At 42.1% G+C, this 21151-nt stretch overlaps 2 protein-coding genes across 3 annotated transcripts in view; one reads left to right on the top strand and one right to left on the bottom strand.

Annotated features, from left to right (window-relative positions):
* Positions 1 to 16305, bottom strand: part of EIF2AK4 (eukaryotic translation initiation factor 2 alpha kinase 4) — a 46799-nt gene extending 30494 nt beyond the window's left edge. The window contains exons 1-10 of the mRNA XM_081886382.1: positions 16110 to 16305; positions 12700 to 12815; positions 11994 to 12096; positions 9692 to 9865; positions 8986 to 9066; positions 8068 to 8216; positions 7396 to 7511; positions 6024 to 6181; positions 4507 to 5042; positions 3663 to 3766 (exon numbers count right to left, since the gene is read on the bottom strand). Coding sequence (XP_081742508.1) covers positions 3663 to 3766; positions 4507 to 5042; positions 6024 to 6181; positions 7396 to 7511; positions 8068 to 8216; positions 8986 to 9066; positions 9692 to 9865; positions 11994 to 12096; positions 12700 to 12815; positions 16110 to 16271 — 1699 coding nt within the window. The 5' untranslated portion in view covers positions 16272 to 16305. The remainder of the gene's footprint in view (positions 1 to 3662; positions 3767 to 4506; positions 5043 to 6023; positions 6182 to 7395; positions 7512 to 8067; positions 8217 to 8985; positions 9067 to 9691; positions 9866 to 11993; positions 12097 to 12699; positions 12816 to 16109) is intronic.
* The window catches only part of GPR176 (G protein-coupled receptor 176), a 32326-nt gene continuing 26645 nt past the window's right edge, over positions 15471 to 21151 (top strand). The window contains exon 1 of one of the 2 annotated variants that reach the window (XM_081886905.1): positions 15471 to 15746. Coding sequence is in view for 1 of the 2 variants with exons in the window: in XM_081886904.1 (XP_081743030.1) it covers positions 19326 to 19545 (220 nt within the window). In the remaining variant the exon portion in view is untranslated. Of the gene's footprint in view, positions 15747 to 18655; positions 19546 to 21151 lie in introns of those variants that run through there. The other variant, XM_081886904.1, reaches the window with a different exon arrangement.

Here is a 21151-nt window from a genome sequence, read left to right as displayed (position 1 = left end):
GAACAATCTGGGACGCAAGTAAAGCAGTTATGAGAGGGTTTCTAATACAGCAGAACACGATTAAAAAAAGGCTCTGGAATGAAAAGAAGGAGAAGATTTTGGAGAAAATAAGAGAAGGAGAGAAAAAACTGAGATCCAGGCCTAAATCAAAGGAAGTATTGAGAGAAGTGAAGTTTCTCCAGGCACAATATTCGAAACTGATAAATCAAGAGGTGGAATGGAAAATTAAACAAATGAAACAAAGATCCTTTGAATCTGCTAATAAGTGCGGGAAGTTGTTGGCTTGGCAGTTGAAAAAGAGACAAAAGCTTAATACAGTTACAAATCTAGAGATTGAAGGGAGAATGGTTCAGAAACCCGAGGAAATTAGAAAGTGTTTCCAGAGATATTTCAAAGAACTTTATTCACAAAGGCCACAAAAAGGCTCGGAGGTGGACCAATTTGTCACAACTAATGGATTACAAAAAATACCCCAGGAAATGAGAGCAACCCTGAACTGTAATATTACAATCCAAGAAATTGAATGCGCCATTCAGAACCTCCAACTGGGCAAGTCTCCGGGACCTGATGGACTTACTTCCAAATATTATAAGGCATTGAAGGATTCATTGATACAACCATTGTTGGAAGTTTGTAACCAGATTATGGAGGGGAGGAAGGCACCGGAAACGTGGAAAGAAGCTTTCATCACGTTGATACCAAAATTAGAAACTGAAAAAACCCAACTTAAAAACTACCGTCCTATTTCACTCCTAAATGTGGATTACAAAATTTTTGCAGACATTTTGGCAAGCAGGTTTAAGAAAGTATTAAATGAAGTGATTCATAAGGACCAAGCAGGCTTTCTCCCTGGCAGGCATTTATTTGACAACACAAGAAACATCATTGACATTTTGGAATTTTTACAGACAAACTCGAATACAAGAGCGGTGTTGATCTTTATTGATGCGGAGAAAGCCTTTGACAACATTTCTTGGATGTTTATGAAGAAAAATTTGGAAAGGATGGGAGTAGGGCGGGGGTTTGAAAATGGAATAGAAGCAATTTATTCAGAACAAAAAGCTAAATTGATAGTAAACAACGTGGTGACAGGAGTTCAAAATTGAAAAAGGGACACGACAGGGGTGCCCTCTGTCTCCTCTGCTGTTTATTTCAGTCCTGGAGGTGCTATTGAACATGATCAGAAATGACCGGTTGGCACAGGGAATTGTGGTCAGAGAGAAACAATATAAACTGAAAGCATTCGCAGATGACTTGGTATTAACATTACAGGAGCCAGCCTCTAGTACTAAAAGAGCGTTAGAATTAATTTCTGACTTTGGTCGGGTGGCGGGATTCAAGCTGAATAAACAAAAAACTAAAGTTTTAGCAAAAAACTTGACAACTACTGAAATAGAGGAGTTCAGAAAAGAAACAGAACTAAATGTGGTTAAAAAAGTAAAGTACTTAGGGGTGCACCTGACCTCCAAAAATTTGAATTTGTTTAAGGACAATTATGAGAAATGTTGGTCAGAGATCAAAAGAGACTTGGAAACATGGTCAAGACTGAAACTTTCCTTGTTGGGCAGAATAGCTGCTATAAAGATGAATGTTTTGCCGAAAATGCTATTTTTGTTTCAGGCCCTCCAGATCGTGGATAAGGTGGAATGTTTTGGAAAATGGCAGAGGGATATGTCTAAATTTGTCTGGCAGGGCAAAAAGCCCCGAATAAAGTTTAAAATACTAACAGATGCGAAAGAAAGAGGGGGGTTTGCCCTGCCGGACTTGAAGTTATATTATGAATCTGCAGCCCTCTGCTGGTTGAAGGATTGGATTTTGTTGGAGAACACCGATGTCCTCGACCTGGAGGGATTTGATAATGCTTTTGGGTGGCATGCATATTTGTGGTACGACAAGGTTAAAGTTCATAAATCGTTCAAAAACCATATTGTCAGAAGGGCAATTTTTATGGTCTGGTCAAAATATAAAGACTTATTGGAGAGTAAAACTCCGAGGTGGCTCTCACCGATGGAGGCCAAAGCACGTAAAAGACTCAATATGGAGGCCCACTGGCCTAAATATTGGGAAATAATTGAAAAAATTGGAGATAAATGGAGGTTGCAGAGTATGGAAAAGTTAAAAAACAAGGTGCGAGATTGGTTGCATTATGCTCAAATCCAGGAAGTTTTTAAAGCGGACAAAAAAGTGGGTTTCCAGGAGGAAAAATCGAAACTAGAGACAGAGTTGCTTGAGCCAAAATCTAAGTTAATTTCGAGAATGTACAACTTGCTGCTTAAATGGAATACACAGGATGAGATTGTTAAATCCTCCATGATAAAGTGGGCGCAGGACTTGGGGCACAACATTATGTTTGAAGACTGGGAAAGGTTATGGAACACCGGAATGAAATTCACGGCATGTAGTGCCTTGAAGGAAAATATTATGAAAATGACATACCGGTGGTACATGACCCCAGTCAAGCTTGCAAAGATATATCACCTGTTTGATAATAAATGTTGGAAATGTAAAGAGGAGGAAGGGACATTTCTACACCTCTGGTGGACCTGCCCGAAGGTGAAGGCCTTCTGGGAGATGATACATAATGAACTAAAAAAGGTGCTTAGACTCACCTTACCCAAGAAACCGGAGGCCTTCCTCCTGGGCATGGTAGACCAGAGGGTGGCTAAGAAAGATAGAACTTTCTTTATGTACGCTACTACAGCAGCAAGGATCTTGATGGCAAAGCACTGGAAGACACAAAATCTACCCACACTGGAAGAATGGCAGACGCAGCTGATGGATTATATGGAACTGGCTGAAATGACTGGCAGAATTCGAGACTCGGGAGAAGAAGAAACGGAGGAAGTTTGGGAAAAATTTAAGGACTATTTGAAAAAGCATTATAAGTTGTATGAATGTTAAAAAATGCTTCTCTCTAGGAAATTATAGCTTCAGTATCGGTAAATCTTTGAATTGGTAAATAAGGCACAACAAGACAGAAGTGGTGTAATGAAATAATTTTATTGTGTTGAAACTAAAAATTAATGGATTCGGATTGAAATGTTTTGAGACCAGATATCACGATAAAATGGAAGATATATTATTATGTTTAAAATAAGTCAACAAATTGCTGAGGTTTTGGTTTTACAGAGAATGCAGTGTTCGGAGGATGGGGGGAGTCCACTAGATTTATGGAAACATGTATTTGGAATTTGAATTTTGTATATTATAAACCTAATAAAAATTATATTAAAAAAAAAAAAGCAGCTGCCTCAGCCTGCCTCGTGGATGAGGCGGCCCTGTGGGATAACAACCCATTCAAGAAAATAATGTAGTCAGGAGCCAAATATCATTAAATGACTGAAATCTGTTTCAGTGTCTTTTAAAGAAAATGTCTTATTTAAGTTTAAGGCTGACTATGACTGCATTGAAATAGCATGAGCTTTCATGGATTCTTCCTTTCTTAGATGCCAATGTGGAACAGCAGACTAAAGTTGGAGGTTGGTTGATATACTTCAACAATTTTGCTTTTTAATGAGTTATTTACTTGTAGGGCTTTACTTTCTGCCTCTGGGAATATTTTAAAGTTGCCATCAAGGAATAACAACAACAACAACAACAACAACAACAACAACAACAACAACAACAACAACAACAATAATCTTATATGATTGACTATTTACCTTCTGGGCTTTCTTCCATCACAACTACCTGTGGTGGGTTTATAAAAGTGTGTTGCAATAGCTGCTGAGGGCTCCACCTTTCTTTATCTTCCAAACAAACACACCTGAATGGAATTCAAAATAATGCATGTTTAACGATGGTTTTAGGAACATGGGAAGCTGCTCTGCCAAGTCAGATAACTGGTGACCCATTTTTGCAGAGCGCTGGGCATGCAAGGGCCAACAATCAGCTGACCACCAGAGCTTAAGAAGTGCTGCGCACATGGCCTTGAACCTGCACCTGATGCCATAAACAATGTCAGGTGCAAGGCAGGTGGGCATGGCTTGGCGAGAATGATTTCATGGGCCAAATGAGGGCCTGGCAGGCCTAACTAGGCCTGTAGCAAGAGTTCCCTACCGCCAACCCAGATCCTGAAATAGTTCCTTTGCTTTGTAATCTTTGAGTACATCTATGATTCGGGGTTCTTCCAACTCCACAATTCTATGATTCTATCTTTAAAATACAGTCGTACCTTGGAAGTCGAATGGAATCCGTTCCAGAAGTCCATTCGACTGCCAAAACCAAAGTGTGGCTTCTGATTGGCTGCAGGAAGCTCCTGCATCCAATCGGAAGCCTTGGAAGCCCCGTCGGATGTTCAGCTTCCAAAAATAGTTCGCAAACAGGAACAGTCACTTCCGGGTTTGCGGCGTTCGGGAGCCAAAACATTCAGGAACTAAGCTGTTTGACTTCCAAGGCATGACTGTACCATGAATCCTCATTTATGCTGGGATTGTAAGCATTCTTGTTAAATGTATATGCTTTTATTTGATGGCAAAGCGTAAAAAATAATAGATAGGTGCATACTTTTTCAGAAAGTCTTGAAAGTCAGCAGGCAGATCATTTGGAATTGTGACTGGATATTCCTTAGTCATTTGTCCCTGGCTGAGGGAAAGCAGCATCAAGCCTAACCGCCAAACATCTCCTTTCTTCCCTGGCTTGTTCGGCAAGGCATCCTCACTAAATCGAACTTTGGGTTGTTCAAAAACATCCTCCTTGCAGATATCCGCCAAGCGTTTGGAAATACTGTAGTCTGTCAGTTTGATATTTCCTTCACTATCCACCAGAATGCTGGACGCGCTCAGAACCTTGTGCACCACTGAACTGCTGTGTAGGTAGTCAAGAGCAGACAAAACTTGCTTTGTGTAATGACGCAGCTGATCTATAGCAAGGGGGATCTCTTTGTCCAAGTACATAGAAAGGCTGGCCCCACCAATGTGTTCCACCAAAATGTCCACCACGATTGAGTCACTGTGCTCTTTAAAGGCCATCGACAGGTAACGGACTATGTTGGGGTGGTTTAACTTCATCAGAGAACTGAACTCCGATTCTGCTCCCTGTATCTGTTCAAAAGAAACACATCCAGTGACTCACATTTGTCTCACCTCTCATTTACCCTGATGCCCAATGGTGGACAAAATCCTGTCCCAGATGCACTTTTCACTGCAGAATTTACACAGAAGTAGTCTACAGTGAAGTCCATCTAGGGCACCGATATCTGCATAGGAATAAGCCACACCACAAATTCCAGCCACATGGGGCCAAAATAAAAGTTAAAAATCCCAACTGATTTTGCATTTGGGGTATTTTTATTTTGGTCTAAGCCATTTTAGCAGGCTAAAAGTAGTTTTACAGTAAAAACTGACCCAGAGCAGCAGTTTTAAGTACCCATATACAAAGGTATTTTTTCTGAATCCACAACCTGGGACAAAAAATAAATCCAAAGAGGTTTATCGATTTTGGCCATTGGGGTGCTTTTTTGTTCTACCCAATGGCAAGTATTCAGATTAATAATAATAATACGAAGCAGCAGCAGCCTTGTGGAGTTTTACAAACAAAAACTGATCCCAGGAAGTAGATTTACATGCCCTTCTGGAGGCACCACACACGCGTGGATTTGTTTGGGGGTCATTTTACTGCCCAGAGATATGTTGAAATTTGGCTTGGAGTAGTAAAATGTCCCCTAAGTCTTTGTGTGTGCTTTTTAGTTTGAATCATGAAGGAGATTTTCATACATGGCTGCACCTCTTACAGGTAAACTGATCCAATACAAAAAGCCAAAATATACACCTGCATCCCTCCAGGTTTTAAAAGCCCTTAGCAAAAAAACTCTCTGGACTCCCTAGACATTCCTCTCGTGTTTTATTATGATTCTGTCCAAAAACAATTGATGCAGGCTTCTACATAAGTGCTCAAGAAGCCGAACAATATAACATCATTTTCAATGAGGTCGTTTCAACTTCTCAAGGATCCACTACTATTTCAGTCTTAAGAAGTGCCCACATGACCACAAGGCAGAGCAACACACACAAATGGGTGATTACCTGCTTTTTGCATTTTTCAACCTTTTCCTGTTCTTGACTTGTGAGGAATTTCCCCATTTTCTTTTGCCACTGAAGTACCCACTCGTGGACCAGGACGAAGTTGCCAGTGTACAACTCCAAACCATTGTAGACTGATTTACCAAGCTGCTCATCCTTGTCTGCACAGAGAAATACGAAAGGCTTGTGTGTGGATGCTTCAGCTTTCGAAGCAGATGCTTACAGATTAACAAAGATCATTATAATGAGCTACTCCTGTAAACCTCTATGTTGGCCAAGACATCCTTTCAACATTCCTTCCAACAGTTAAAAGCCACACAGAAGGAGGTTTGTTCAACATTTGTATGGCTTTCAACAATTCTACCAAACTGGTAGAATTTGGGTGCTGCATTTGGGGCAAAGGTTCATAAAAATCTTGGAATGAGAAATCTTAAATCTTCACTGTCAAAAAAGGAAAAGAAGGCCACACAGGCAAGGGAGAGAGCTGCCACTAGGCTTTGCTGGCCATTACTGCCAATGTTTCTAATTGCAAGAGGGACAAGCCACTATTCAGTTTAAAATGCGGTTTGTCTCTTCAGCAGCAGCAAAGCACTGGCTACATATATAGCTCTTTCTCCTGCATTCATTCCTTTCCTTGGATCCTTGGCACATATACTCCCCATATATATGTGGGGAAGTGTGCTAGAGAAGTGATCTTTAACATAAGTAGAAGTTTCTTAAATTGCACCTTAGTACAGTCAAACCTAGGCTCCCTAACACCTCCGTTCTGGAACGTTTTGGCTCCTGAACACCAAAAACCTGGAAGTAAATGCTTCAGTTTTTGAACATTTTTTGGAAGCCGAACGTTCAAAGCGGCTTCCGCTTGAGTGCAGGAAGCTCTTGCAACCAATCAGAAGCCACGCCTCGGTTGCCGAACATTTCGGAAGCCAAATGGGCTTCCGGTGGAAGCCGAGCGTCCAAAGCGGCTTCCGCTTGAGTGCAGGAAGCTCCTGCAACCAATCAGAAGCCACACCTCGGTTGCCGAACATTTCGGAAGCCAAATGGGCTTCCGGAATGGGTTACATTCGACAACTGAGGTTTGACTGTATTTGTTTCATTGCCTATCACAGCAACTCACTAGTCAAAATTACTTCAAAAGTAAAGCAAATGTGTGTCCTTATTAATTAAATCACAATTAAAGTTTCAGCTGTTTTTCCCCCCAAAAAATCAACTAAAACCATTTAACTCTAATATTAACAGGCTGTTTCACATGGTTGAACAGCTTCGACTCCGTACTGGCAGTGAACGAACCCAATACAGCTTTCATTGCTCCCTCATTTCTATATAGAAAAAAAGGCACCAATGGTTCTCAATGCATGGCAGTTCTTCCATTTACCTATGCACTTTCCTTTGTGTACCCTGAGTAGACCAATACTACTGGCATTGAAATTCAGAATTTCAGGAGTTCCCGGAGATTCTTCATTACTGCATGCCGAATGCTGACGCTCTCTCCTACAAAGCAATCAAACACAATTATGTTTTGAGGTGCTCATATATGCTCAAGAAAAGCAATTTAATTCAGCGGTCCTAAGTACTACTACAAGTGAACAGTCTTAATAGCAAGTTCAGGCATTTTCCATTGTTGCTATTTAAAATGTTCAGAAAAGCCACAGCAACACATTCATCCCACTTGACTGCAGCTGTGGCATGAGGTGGGTTGGGAATGGAGTTAGTGGGTTGGGAATGGGGAGGGTTTGACAAGGTGGAAAGTGGGGGGGGGGCTGACAAGCAGGGACGTGGCCCCTAGTACTCCACAGAAACATACCCGATAAAAGTTCAAATGCACTCGCTCTATTTGTAAACCAAATAATGACTTTACATCCCCTATGTATAGTTGTAAGATTGCTAGTGCTATGCATAAGTACAGTATGCCTGCCTACAAATCAATGTGCACAACTAGAGGCTGATAACTTTGTATGTGTGCTTGTACATCGTGTGTAATAGGGTGCAAGTGCACACATTTTCACTGAAACACTCCCATTCCATTCAGAAGGACAGCTATACATACTTGGAACGCCCTGTGGAATTTGCACGGTATTTATTGTTCCCTCCATGTTCTGTAACACCTCCATTTAAACTGGACGTTACTTTGTTCCCTGTGATATCTCTACCGACAGATATTTCCTGGTTTGTCAAAGCAGCACTTTCCAAACGCTCCTGGAAACACAGAAACACAGGGGATAGCTTGATTGCACCCCAATTCTTTAAATACATAAACATGCAAAGTCCCTGTGAACCTCCACTTTGGGTTTTCTGGAGAGGGGGTTGGTCAGCATCTCCTTAAAGATTCAGTATTGTTTCTTCTGCAGTATTACTTGCAACGTCATGATCAATAATGTGCACTTCCAGGTTCACAGTGATGTGCGCATGCACGGTCGTGCGTTCTTTGAATGCACAAGAAGGGGGATGCCTGTATATTTTGTAGACCGCCTTGGGACATACGTGGAAGGTGATAAATAAACAACAACGGCAGCAACACCAGAGGGAATAACAGAAGTAACACTACTGTGTAACATCCAAGGGTGAAAGCAACCCATGCTAGAAGCATCTGGGGACTTTAAGCAATGAATAGATGGATACAGAATCCACACCGCACAAAATCTACTTGACTAAATAGTATATATTAAGCCATAGATGGCAACCCAATAGGGACTACAAACAGCATTGCTTCTCTGCCTCAACCCTGATACACACTATGATTCTGTCACATGGGGATAGGGAATAATTATGTCTTCATAACTCTGAAATCTCACTGTCCACCTGCTTCTGGTATGGAGAAATCTTTATTTCTGTGTTTACAGGCTCCAAAATGAGATTGTAGACATAGAAATTTCAAAGCAATTTGTAAGGAATTCCAATAGTTACAAAAGCAAGATACAACCACTTCTAGTAACTTGGCATAACAAAAGAAGAATGTTGAAAATACCTGTTTTGCTATTTCTTTCCTTTTTCTTTCTTCTCTCTTTTCTTCTTCCCTTCTCTGAATCTCATCAAGAATTTCACGTTGCTGAAATAAACATTACTGCAATGAAATTTTCTGTACTCTTGCTTCAGTAAGAGTTTATTGAGAAAACTTATCTGCTGAAGAAGACACCCTTAAACAGTATAAATATTGCTCTGCCAAGAGAGAATGCAAGGAAAAACTTGTCACCAAAACAGAGCTTCTTAACTAAACTTAGTTTCAAGTCTACGTGTTAAAGACAGGCTACTACAGAAATAGTGCAAATAATAGTACTGGGTCAAAATCTTTGATGAAGTTCAAAAGGTCACCTAAAGTTTAACTTCCTTACATCAGCAAAGAGGAATGCGGATGACCACATGGGCTTGATCTGCAGGCACAATAGGCCATGACTTATTTTGAAAACAAACAGGGCCCACTACCATCTATCTCTCCCATTTTCAAATCTTGGTGGATTCAAAAACAACATGAAGTTAGGGGGTTGCTGTTCTGGAAACACAACAAAAGCATTTTTTTTTTTAAAGGGACTCACTAAATGAGTTGTGCAATCTTCATCCCACTGTTTTCAGATACAAAAACAATTTTAATAGTTCACAACTGGAGATTCCAGGTGATTGAGGGCTCATATGAAATGGGTGGGGCAGGACAGAAATCTTAAATTTCATGCTCTCACCATCTGCTCTTCTTTCCTCCTAAGGTCTTGGATTCGCCGCTCTTCTTCCAGAGCGAGCCTTTCTTGTTCTTTTTGTTGATTCTTTAGCATTTCTTCATGGAAAGATTTTAAAGGTGGTTTATTGTATTCACTGAGAAATGATTGTACGTAATCTGCTAATTCAAATATCATCACCTGGAGAGGAAAGGCAAATGCAAAATCTGATTTTAACAAACTGTTCGCAGCGTGTTCTAAGCCTATTTTTGTGTGAGCAAGTACCAGTGACTTCAGTGGAGCTCAATGCCAGTGCCAGTAAATCTCTGCCAAACATAGCAAAATAAAAGCCAATGCACAACCACTCATATTTCTTTGCATGTATTTTAGTTCTGAAAATCCAAACTGCTTCTGCTGAATGCATTACTTGCCACTAAAAACAGCCATGCATGAAACCAATTTAGTATTATATTTATATGTGCCTAAATGATGCTGGTAAAAAAGCAGCAGCACCACTTCTCAGCAGTGTGTTTTAGAGCATAGTTATAGGGGGGAAAGCCACATCTATTTTTTCCTCCCTTTTTAATCTGATCATCAATCAGTATTTGACATTCATGTTAATCATTAGATAATGTATGTGGAACATTATTAATGATATTCTGTCAGAATGGTGACAGTTATAGATGACATTATAAACACTAATCATATCAGCGAAGAGAAGAATTTAATTCCCAATCACACTAATTGAATTCTTTAAAATTATGCAGTCTACCTCGTGAATAAGATCTGAACATGCATTCATCTTCATCTAAGTATAGAATTAAAAGTATTCTGAATAGATAATCAGGATTTTCCACGTACCAGGTGATTAGCAACATTCTTTTCTGTAAACGATAATATACTCTAAATTGCAACTGCTGTAGGAATTAAAATATCAAGGCCAAATCTGTATTTGTAAGTGTGGGAAATTGCATTTGGTCACAACCACACCACTCAAGGCACACTCAAAGGACCAAGGTAACTCTAGTGTCACTCTCACAGAACTACAATTCCCAGCCTCCTTAACAAACTACAGTTCCCAGGATTCTTTGGGGGAAAGCCATGTGCTTTAAATGTATGATATGGATATGACTCTAGTTCTGACTGGCTGAAAACATTCGGATGGACTAGGGCGGTTAGCGAGGCTTCTGCTTAGTTCTGAAAAGTAACATTCAGCTGGTACAATGCTCATTTCCTCTAGCAATAAAATTGGATTTTCTAATTTATCAAAATAGATACAATCCAGATGGCTGCTAACAGGAAAGGCTTCCTCCGACATGCTAGCTGTAGCAATATTAAAGCAGTTGCTTGCAAAACAGATCTGTTCCTATTTTTGCTAATCTTTTGATTTTTATATTGCGTAGTAAAAAAGTAGGATGGAGATGCTATGTGAAGTAGCAAAAAAACCCAAAAACTTTTTCTTCTCCTGTCTTGATATGAGGGAAGCTAGTATCATTTGTATGTTTCATACAGCTATGAAGTACTTCTAGTAACAATATCCAAACACTGTTAATATTTTGCGACAATTTATACTATACATTTATATCCTTTTTTCCCATTAACACCTTTAATACTTTGATATAATAATACTATAATATAACAAGCCCCACCAACCTACAAAGCATCCAATTGAGAGCAATATAAAAGTTAAAATGTCAAGCAGTACAAACAGGTCCTCTGGGAAGATAGTGCAACAGTATTATTGTCATGGCCAGAAAAGGCTCTGCATCACGTCCCTTAACTTTCTCAAGCTTAACTTTACAAACAGTGGAGAACGAAGCACGTCTACTTTCACACTGAGATTAAGTTCCACTGTTCTTGGCTAACCATCTAAAGACAAACTCCACATAATGGGTTCGATTTGTTTTAAATTAAGTCATGGGATTAACCTAACCTCATTCAATACAGATATATCCCCTGACTCTAAACCAGTTATTATGAATATGCTATTGTGTGATTTATGAACTGAAATAACTCAATTCATGGGGTGCCTAGGAATGACGTCATTCACTTTTGCTTCAGACAGACCTTTCTGTCAACTTTCAATAGGGTCACTTTCTATTAATCATGACCATCTGAAATGACATGTCAAATGAGCTTTATCGTGCTAGGCCAAGTCTTGATATGGCCTCCCCTACACCTAGCTAGGCACAAACCCTGCAATGGGGTGGGTACCATCAAAATGGTTAGAAGAACACAGTGCCAAACATAATAGCACTAAAGGTACACACACAAAATTTGCTATAGTGACAATGTCACTCAATATCAAGGGCAAAATCAACACGCTCACCTCTCCGCAACGTTCTTTTGCCAATTCCTCTAGTCTGGATTTTAACAAGTTAATGTTTTCATTTGACAACCCCTTTGCATTTTGAAGCTCAATTTCTGGAACCCTAGAGGGGAAAGAGTAACCAGAGACAAGATTTGAGATTTGCAGATCCTTGGGCAGTTATATGCTAGCATTCACAGCACATCATCCAAATAAGCAGTACTTCAAAAGTGTATACTTTTTATTCACCCTGTTTTTATAAGCAACTGGCTCACAAGAAATCTTGTCAAATTACAAAAACTGACCAGCATTCTATGGTAAAGACACACAACACACATCTTCTAAGAAGACTAATATGAATTCCATCATGTTTGTAACCTGTGCATGCTAAATTTCTAAATATGCACGGCAGCAAGTATGGCAGGAAACAACTCAGAGAGGACACAGGATAGGATTTTAGAAGGAATTGACTGTGAATCCTAATAAAAGAGAAACTATTCCGTTTGATGTTGTAATATCAATATCAGCCTCTTTGATTTGGGAGTCGGCAGTATGAAGCACTACTTCAGTTATTCCACACACTCAGAAACATGTTTTGAATAAATTTACAGAAATGCGACTCACACAGACATCTTATTTCAGTATGCCTGATTAAATGACAAAAACTGGGCAGGTGTATTATTATTCTTACTTAGGGAAGTATAGAATAGATTTGCCATTTACTTACATATCAGGGTAAGTTTGGGGACACTGGACCCACAAGTCAACTTTGACATAGACTTCACAGTCACCAGTCAAGCCCTGAGGGCGCAAAACTAGTTTGATTTCTGGAGGCTGCTGTACCTGAAACAATTTTAAAAGATATAAAAAGAATTAACTACATTAGAGGAAAGCAGCTGGCAGCCTGGGAGCTCATCGAAGCCTTCAGGGGCTTTGTGTCTGGCTCCCAGCAGAGATACTGTCTTGTTAAGCAACCTCCACGGCTTTCTTCAACACAAGCAGAGATAAACTGTGCATGACAGACAGATATGCCTGAAAACCAACCACAGGAGCCTGAAATTAGGAAAAGGCAGTATCAGGCTGTTCAACTATTTTCCTACCAGCATTTGTCCATCTAATTGACCATCTAATTGCCCTTCGTGTGTAGTTTGACCCAGAGACATAGGTAGAGCTTTAACTCCTCCTTCCCCAGTGTGAACAATAGAGAATTTGACAAAGCCCTCCTTTTAAAAAATATGTAACAAAGGATGGAGTTAAAGAGTTCTTTCATCCAAGATGGATGGGTCAGAAAGCAGCGCCTGTGTTGTTAGCTCTTCAGCCTTTGTCCAATGCAAATTATGGCCAGTTAAAAATTAGCTGCCAACCACAGATATATGTACGAAACCCAGAAGTAATTGAGCACTTCCGTTTTCAAACGAGTCTCGGTTTTCGAACGGCTTCCGCTGCGGGTTTTTCAATTTTCTCAATGGAAACTGCAGACGGCCCTTTGCGCCTCGGTTTTCGAACGTTTAGGAAGCCAAATGGTCTTCCGGAACAGGTTACATTAAAAAACGGAGGTACCACTGTACTCACAATATTATGTGGTCACATTATAGAAGAGCAAGGGAGTCCTTGACCTTATTATTGACTTGTATAGGATTGTGTTTACTGCTGTCACTCCCCAGTCTTGCATTCTCTCTGTCCACTACTGCATCAGCTCAGATATAATATTTTTAGTCACAGTGCAACTGGCTTCCTTACCAACAAACCACCCTGTACTCATACAAGAGTCATTTCAGCAGAAAAAGAGGTTGGGACACTTCATAATCCAAATGTTTATGCCATAATAAATTTTAAGGTGCCACAAGACTCTTTGATAGTTTCTGCTACAAGAGATTAACAGAGCTATCACTCTATAATCTGAGTATCTTAACTGATTTGTGGACTGGGCCAGGTACTACAGGTACAGATATACTCAAAGTCAAATGCCAAAGAAAGCAGCAAATTATGTTTAACTAGCAAAATGCCTGTGACTATAACAAGCAGGATATAGAACCGTACAGAGGAAGAATGAGCAATTCATCTCTCTCAGTGCACCCCTGCAGAAACCCATAGTCAGTGAGAGATTTACGCCACCCGGTGTTAGGGAGGGAGGGTGCCTTCACTGCAACATTGCCCCTAATTACACCTCTCTATTTTTACTCTTAAAAATGAAAAACACTGATATGCATGGAAGCAGCAAGAGGAGAACACTGTGGTGAAGGCTAAACCTTCTCCTCAGTATCCCTAGTCATCAAGAATTAATTCTGCTCCTATTTGAAAAGCTCTGAATTCTGTTTCCTAGTTACATTAAGCTGCAACAAACCCTGTAAAAATGTTTTAAAATAGATAACCACTGTTTTCAAACAAGACTCCCAAAGTTTAACTTCAATTTGGGAGAACTTGGGGGGGGGGGACTATGCCATTTGTGGGATGGAATATGGTTTTCTGACATACACATGTAATAGTAGTTTAATAACTTGGGTGTTTGCATTCAAGGAAAATCATGAGCAGATTATGTTAAAAAACACGTGTTTCGAGTGTCACACACAAATGTTATGGGGTTGGGAACATAGTCTTTGGGGAGACCAGAATGAATAATAACCTTTCTAATTATGCCTAACATAACAGCACACAAGAGAAGTTATTAGTGTTCACTTTAGTACATACAAGATGCTTCACAGTTTAACAAGGGCACTTGGGAGGAGCAGAAAATGACAATTCCCTTTGATACTTATTATATCACTGCTCACTTGGGGAGAAAGCAAATGATGGCTAATAATAACCATACACTGAGGTACCTCAGGCTTAAGAAAGGAGGAAAATAGTGGAAATGCTAGGTTGTGTACACTAGAAATGTTTGCTTAAAATGATCAGTGTAGAGGCACCAACAATGATAACCCTAGGCTGCATTTTCAAGGCAGTTCCCCCCCTGCCCCGGAGTAGTTACTCAAGGTTGAATTTCAGGAACAGGCAGGTTCCAAAACCTGTTTTTCTCTGCACAGCATGCGAGATGCAAATCTGGATATAGCCCACCAACCCTGAATGATTGCCAACTAGGATTTCAATTAATTTCCTGCTTTTGCTGCCTGCCTGTGACAGTGACTATGCTTTCTAGATGACTGACATGTCTCCTAATGCACAAGAGCTCACCGATGAGACTACATTAAATTTGGTAAATCACAAATTGTGAAACTATGTGATAATCTGAGTTCTGTGAAGATTCTGAGAAAAACTCCAATACTGAATGTGTGGATACACTGACTATGTGATGTGGCCAGACATCTCCAAAGCATAATTAGTCAAAAATTGTCATCTTATGGAACATTGATAAGGCAAGACGAGACAATAAACTCAGGGCTTGCAGTATTAACATGCATTATTTGCTAAACTATTTAAAATGTTTTTTTAAGATTTAAGGCATGGTCCAGAAGTTGTGACTGACTTTTGTTAGCCAGCTGAAATTTGCGGCTGAAAGTAATATAAAGAATAACAGGCCTCTAACAATACAAGAAAACAACTGGGAAAGGGCGGTGGCTTGCTGGCAGATCACATGTTTTGAATGCAAGAGGTCCCAGGTTCAATTCCCAGGTATCCCCAGGTGAGAAAGATGGAGAGCTTTTGGCAACCAGCATAGACAACACTGAGCTAGAGGGGACCAAGGATCTAACTTGACATAAGCCAACTTCCTCTGTTCCTAACCGTAAGCCTTCCATGATGACGCACACTTTGTGTTTACACTGCAATCATTAAAAGGTAAGGACGTGTCGCCTCCAACGCAACTGTTAGGACCCGTTACCAATAAAATGAGTGATGCACAGTCAGAGGGAATTTCTGCCCTGCCCTTGGCATGCCTTCTGTAGCACACGGCAGGCGCTGGTTGCTTTTGCATTCAGAGGAACGCGGATGTTAAGCTTCCCCGGGGATCGAAAAGTGAAGGCAGCAGCAGGGCCTCGGGTCTTAAAATACGGAACGGATGCCGAGCGCACCACCTTAGGAAACGCTACGAGGCAGCAAGATCCGTGAGGCTGCTCAGGCAAAGGCCCTGCCTCTCGCCCCCCGCCCCGAAATGAGAAGCCAACCCTGCAGGAAACTGCCCGCGAGAGGCCAGCCTTTTACCTTCCACGGCTTGCCGTGGCGCAAGTCCTGGAAGTCCTGCCCGTAGATAGATTCCAGCACTTGCAGCTCGTTCTCCTGGCGAAGCTGGTAGCTCTCGGGCTGCTCCGGAGACGCCTCGGCAGCCTCCCCCCGCGGCTGCCACAGGCCCCTCACCTGGGCCATGTCCGCTCGGGGAGGCGGAAAGCGAAACCCCCCCGCCCCCAGGGAGGCCGGCTGCACTTCGCCGAGCCAGGCCGCAGCCGTCGCGGTGGGCGGAACCGCGCGGCCTGCTATTCCCGCCCTGCTTTGCAGGCCCCACCAAACACCGCGGCTGCCCGTTGCGGCAGCGCGAGAGGAAGCCCCGGGAAGGCGCTGCTGGGCCGAGGCCCGGAGTTACCACGCCGGCCCCACCTCCCGTTGCAGTTTGCAAAACGAAACTAAGGGCTTCTTTCATAGCCCTTCTTCAGGTCTCTGCACAGCCCAGCAACAATCATGCAAATACAGTGGTACCTCGGGTTACAGACGCTTCAGGTTACAGACTCCGCTAACCCAGAAATAGTGCTTCAGGTTAAGAACTTTGCTTCAGGATGAGAACAGAAATTGTGCTGTGGCGGCAGCAGAAGGCCCCATTAGCTAAAGTGGTGCTTCAGGTTAAGAACAGTTTCAGGTTAAGAACGGACCTCCGGAACGAATTAAGTACTTAACCCGAGTTACCACTGTACTGTAAAGAAATCGACCGCCTTTCTCCAAGCTGGTGCCCTCCAGATGTTTGTTGGACCACTACACTGCCATACTCCCTAACTACTGGCCCTTGTTCTTTAGGGCAGTGGTAGTCCAATATTTGGAAGGCAGCAGGTTGAAGAAAACAGCTCTTGATTGATTCGAGGGAAGGGCTGGGGACCCATCATCCCAGGAACTCACCCCCTCACTTCTGGATAGCATAGCATACGGGTTCACGGTCATTTCTAACGATAAAGCATTTCCCTTTATTAAATTAACATTTTAATGCAATAGTCATGGCAGATCTTTCAACCACTAAACATGTCGTAACTGAAGTGGGAAAATAAATGATGGTGTTATATGGCAGCTACTGAAATTTCTTTTGGTTTAAAAAAAAGCCCCATAGAAAACTAAATTAAAGTTGCCTGGCTTAAATTATTTTCTAAGACTTAAGATATTTCATTTTTCCTAGTGTAAATATTTTTAGATTATACTATTATTGCTCTATATACAGTATTCCCAGACAAATGTTATGGATGCACGATAGTTTCACATTATTTCAGAGAGCTACCATTTTAATTCCTTCATATTAGATTTGCCCCACTTTGCGACAATTAGCAAAGGTCAGTGTACATTTTGCATGACTTAGCTCTGGACATTATTGGATGGTGCTGATAATCTTGGTTCATTTAAATTTGGCTTCTTGACCATCTTTGGGACAGAAACTGGTAGTCATCCTCCTGAATGATCTATGCCAGGAGTAACAGAGGAATGCACCTCTACTGATTCTCTGGGACATCCTCATTAAGCATGGTTTCCTTCTCAGCTGCCTGTTTGAGATGTGAATGGAGCCATTGTTCTTCAGCAGTTCTGACATATCACTTCTGCAAAGCTAGATGGTTGCTTGGGAACTTATAGCACGATAATGAAACCCTGATAGCTCAGAATATATCTAACGGAGTTTTAAGAATGAAATACCCATCAGCGCTTGAACCCTAGAGTAGGGACAAAGATGCAGCATAAAGCAGTGCAGTTCACATTTTAAACTAGGAGAGAAACAGCAGCGGTCGATAATTTTCTAGTTAGAGTTAGCTGGATTCTAGGGTGCAGTGGGCTGCTGCACAAGGTATCTGGGTATCTGCTATGTTATAGGGGTTCTTATTTGCTTCCACTATGTTATGCAGGCATGTCTGGAAACAAAACAAACCTTCCAAGACATCTTAAGTGTCCAGTGCTCTCATCCAAAGGAAAACTTCAGGGCTATCCCTAGCACCTCTATTCATTCGGAGAACAATATACTGTTGGAAAAGTCTGAGAGTTTTCTAGTTGTAGTTGGAGGTTATTGCCTACATGCTCCTAGTAGTCAATTGCAAAAATAAAATTGTGGAGGTCCATATCCACATTAGACAACACATGACCTATTTTGCAAGTGCAATATTTTAAAAGCTTTTGGTGTACAGTACGTGTTTTGCAAGGGGGGGTAGTCCAGAAAGTGTTAAGTATTCTAAGACACCTGTATTGTATTTAAACACACAAACCCCTCCTTTTGAAAAAATCAACTAAATGTAACGCTATGAATTACATATCCTTCCCTTTTCCCGTGCACTGCTATTTAAGGAACTTGCATAAACTTTCTGAATTCTGAAGACGATCCCCCCACCCTTGGGTCTTCCTCAGACATTGACCTGACAGCTCCCAAAAAGCAAGATGGCTGCCACACACACACAAAAAAAAACAAACCTGCCCCTCCCCTACCACAGCTGAGCGTCACATGACCCGCTCTCTCTTTCTGGCTCTCTCTATGAAAAACGGCAGCGAGGAGCCCGGGCGGCCGCGCTCATAGCAAACGAGGCAGACGAGAGTTGCTCGCTGCTCATTCTGCAGCCTGTCGAGCGGCGCAGATAGGGAGCTCTGCCAATGCAAAAGGAGGCCGCGTTCACCCAAGCGCTATTCGTTCCGAAGAGAACTGTGGCACAATTCAAATGAGAAACAACATCCCCACATGGGAGTTTGGGGCTTGCTGAGCACCCAAACGGCACCTGCCTGTGAGGATGCCTAAGGCAGAGAGATGCCGCTTCCCCGTGCAAAGATGTGAACGCGAAGCAAAACCTTGGCACTGGAAGGCGCAGCACCAACTGGGTTAGAGCTGGTGTTTCCCTTTTGGATGCAAGCGCGGTGCGATCCCCGGAGCAGGAGCATGTCGCTTGGGCTTATGTTTGTGACACGCTGAGGATGGACAGGGGCAAAGGCAGATGGGGCAACCACGGAGCTACAAGCAGCTTCGCTTCTCCTCTTTCCCCCATTGCGCCGTGAAGGCAGCCCCTTGCTAAGACACCGGGCATGAAAAGCCAGACGCGCTTCTTCCCCCGGTCCAGCAATCCAGCGGCGATCCAATGGAGCAGCCTGCCGGGCGGACAGAGGCGGCTCCTGCCGGCCGCGTGCTTCCTTCGGTGAGGAGCGCTGGACCCGCGCGGGGGGCTTGCTAGGTAAGGCGGCCCACGAAAGAGACCCCTCGCCATGGGGTCCAACGCCAGCTGGGCTTCCGTCAACGCGAGCGAGCGCGGGCCCTACCACGCCGTCGCCAGCGCTTTGAACGCGTCCAGCGCGCAGATCGCGGGGATCAACAGAAGCGCCCACGGCAACGGGACTTCGCAAGGGGAGGCATATCGGGACGAGCAGACCTACCGACATTTTACCACCGCGGTGCAAGTTATCATCTTTATAGGCTCTCTGCTAGGTAAGCAAAAACTACAGAGGCAGGTGGTTGGTTTTTCCTGGCTGTGGGCTTCTTTTCTACCTTGGTGCACAGGGGGTGACGCCAGAACTAAAGCTAACCAAAACAGAATTACTGGGGTTTTTCCTTTAGCAAACCAGCAGGAAGGACAATTCTGCTTTGTTGCATTATCTCTTAAGATAAAAACATTGGGTGCTGCACTTTCAGCCGCCTTGAGTCCCCTCAGGGAAAAAGGCCGAGGTATAAGAAATATATAACAATAGTAATAAACTTTAGGCGTGTGACAAGTTGGTATTGATTGAATATGTGTCAGTTTTCCTTGACGTAAGCACATGTGTGTGGGTTTTTTTGACAATATTTTTTTTTAAGAACGCAAACTGAAGAAGAAATATGTTTGTGTGCTCTTGGTTCTTCAGTACAAAGGAATACTTTATTGTGATAATGTTTGGGACAATTATACAAGTGCACCTTTACGTTAAACAAAATGCTCTACTTTGCGTTGTACAAAATAGCTTGTTGAACCTCAACTCTGTCCCTCCCCCTGTAAGGTTGTGCAAAAATGGGTTTGAATGTTTTCACTGAAATAAGAAACATAATTGGGTAAAACAATGGGTAAGGCCTAGAGTTGCAGAATTCAACTTTTTAAGTTCACTCAAAGGCAGTGGGATTTAAGCAGGCTAACGTGTAGAATTACAGCCTAAATCTTTGCAAGTCCAGTACAATTTTTGTACTTTTGGAGGGATGTATGTTGAGGGATAATGGCTTCTCAAGACTACCCCTGTGATTTCAACAGGAGAATCCCTGTTCAAAGTCAACCTGCTACACCAGTCTCATGTACTATAGCTCCACTAGAGAGAAATTTATGGGCAGCAGCAGACTGACTCTTGCGTTAAGATGATCTTCCCCAATGAACATATATGTGGCTCTGATTATCTCTTATGAGGTCAGGGGAAAGTGGGTGGCTGGAATTTCCTCCCGCCCCTAGCCCCCATGAGTGTTTATAATTGACTGTACTGATAATGTGTTTAGCAATGTGTACGCTCTGCGGGAGCATCCTAGACACACCCTTAGGTATTGAGTGCCATTTCTCTCTCCATGCAGTGCCACCCTTCTGCATATTAAATATTAAATATGTGCAAGCCACTTGGGAACACCTATTTTGGTATATGGAGATCTCTTGCTGAATAATGACCTCCCTCCTCCCCATGAACATTTTAAAATCCTGTGGATATTGTAGGTTAATTGAACTGGCTCCTGAAGAATGCCACAGTTTCTTCGTTTTTAGGTAATATTTGGAGTAAACCATTGTATTTACTTTTTTATGCAAACATCCAAAACTTTTTTTTTACTCTCTAATGCAGTTATTTGGAGTTTTCACGGATTTTCAAACCAAAATAAATATTGTGGATTGTGAATTTATTAAAAACTGTTTTACTGACTGGTACAGTGGACCCTCTGGGTATGAACTTAATTCATTCTGGGGGTCCGTATGTACCCCGAAAAGTCCACACCTAGAGGCACCATGTCTGCGCATGCGTGTGGCGCAATAGAGCGTTTCTGCACATGTGTGCGGTGCGCAGAGTGTTTCGCGTGTGTGTTCACAACGCAG

Source organism: Podarcis melisellensis (genome assembly GCF_964234715.1).
Source record: "Podarcis melisellensis genome assembly, chromosome: 1".
Lineage (NCBI taxonomy): Eukaryota > Metazoa > Chordata > Lepidosauria > Squamata > Lacertidae > Podarcis > Podarcis melisellensis.
Note: the sequence above shows the minus strand (reverse complement) of the source record. Positions and strands in the feature narration are given on the sequence as shown.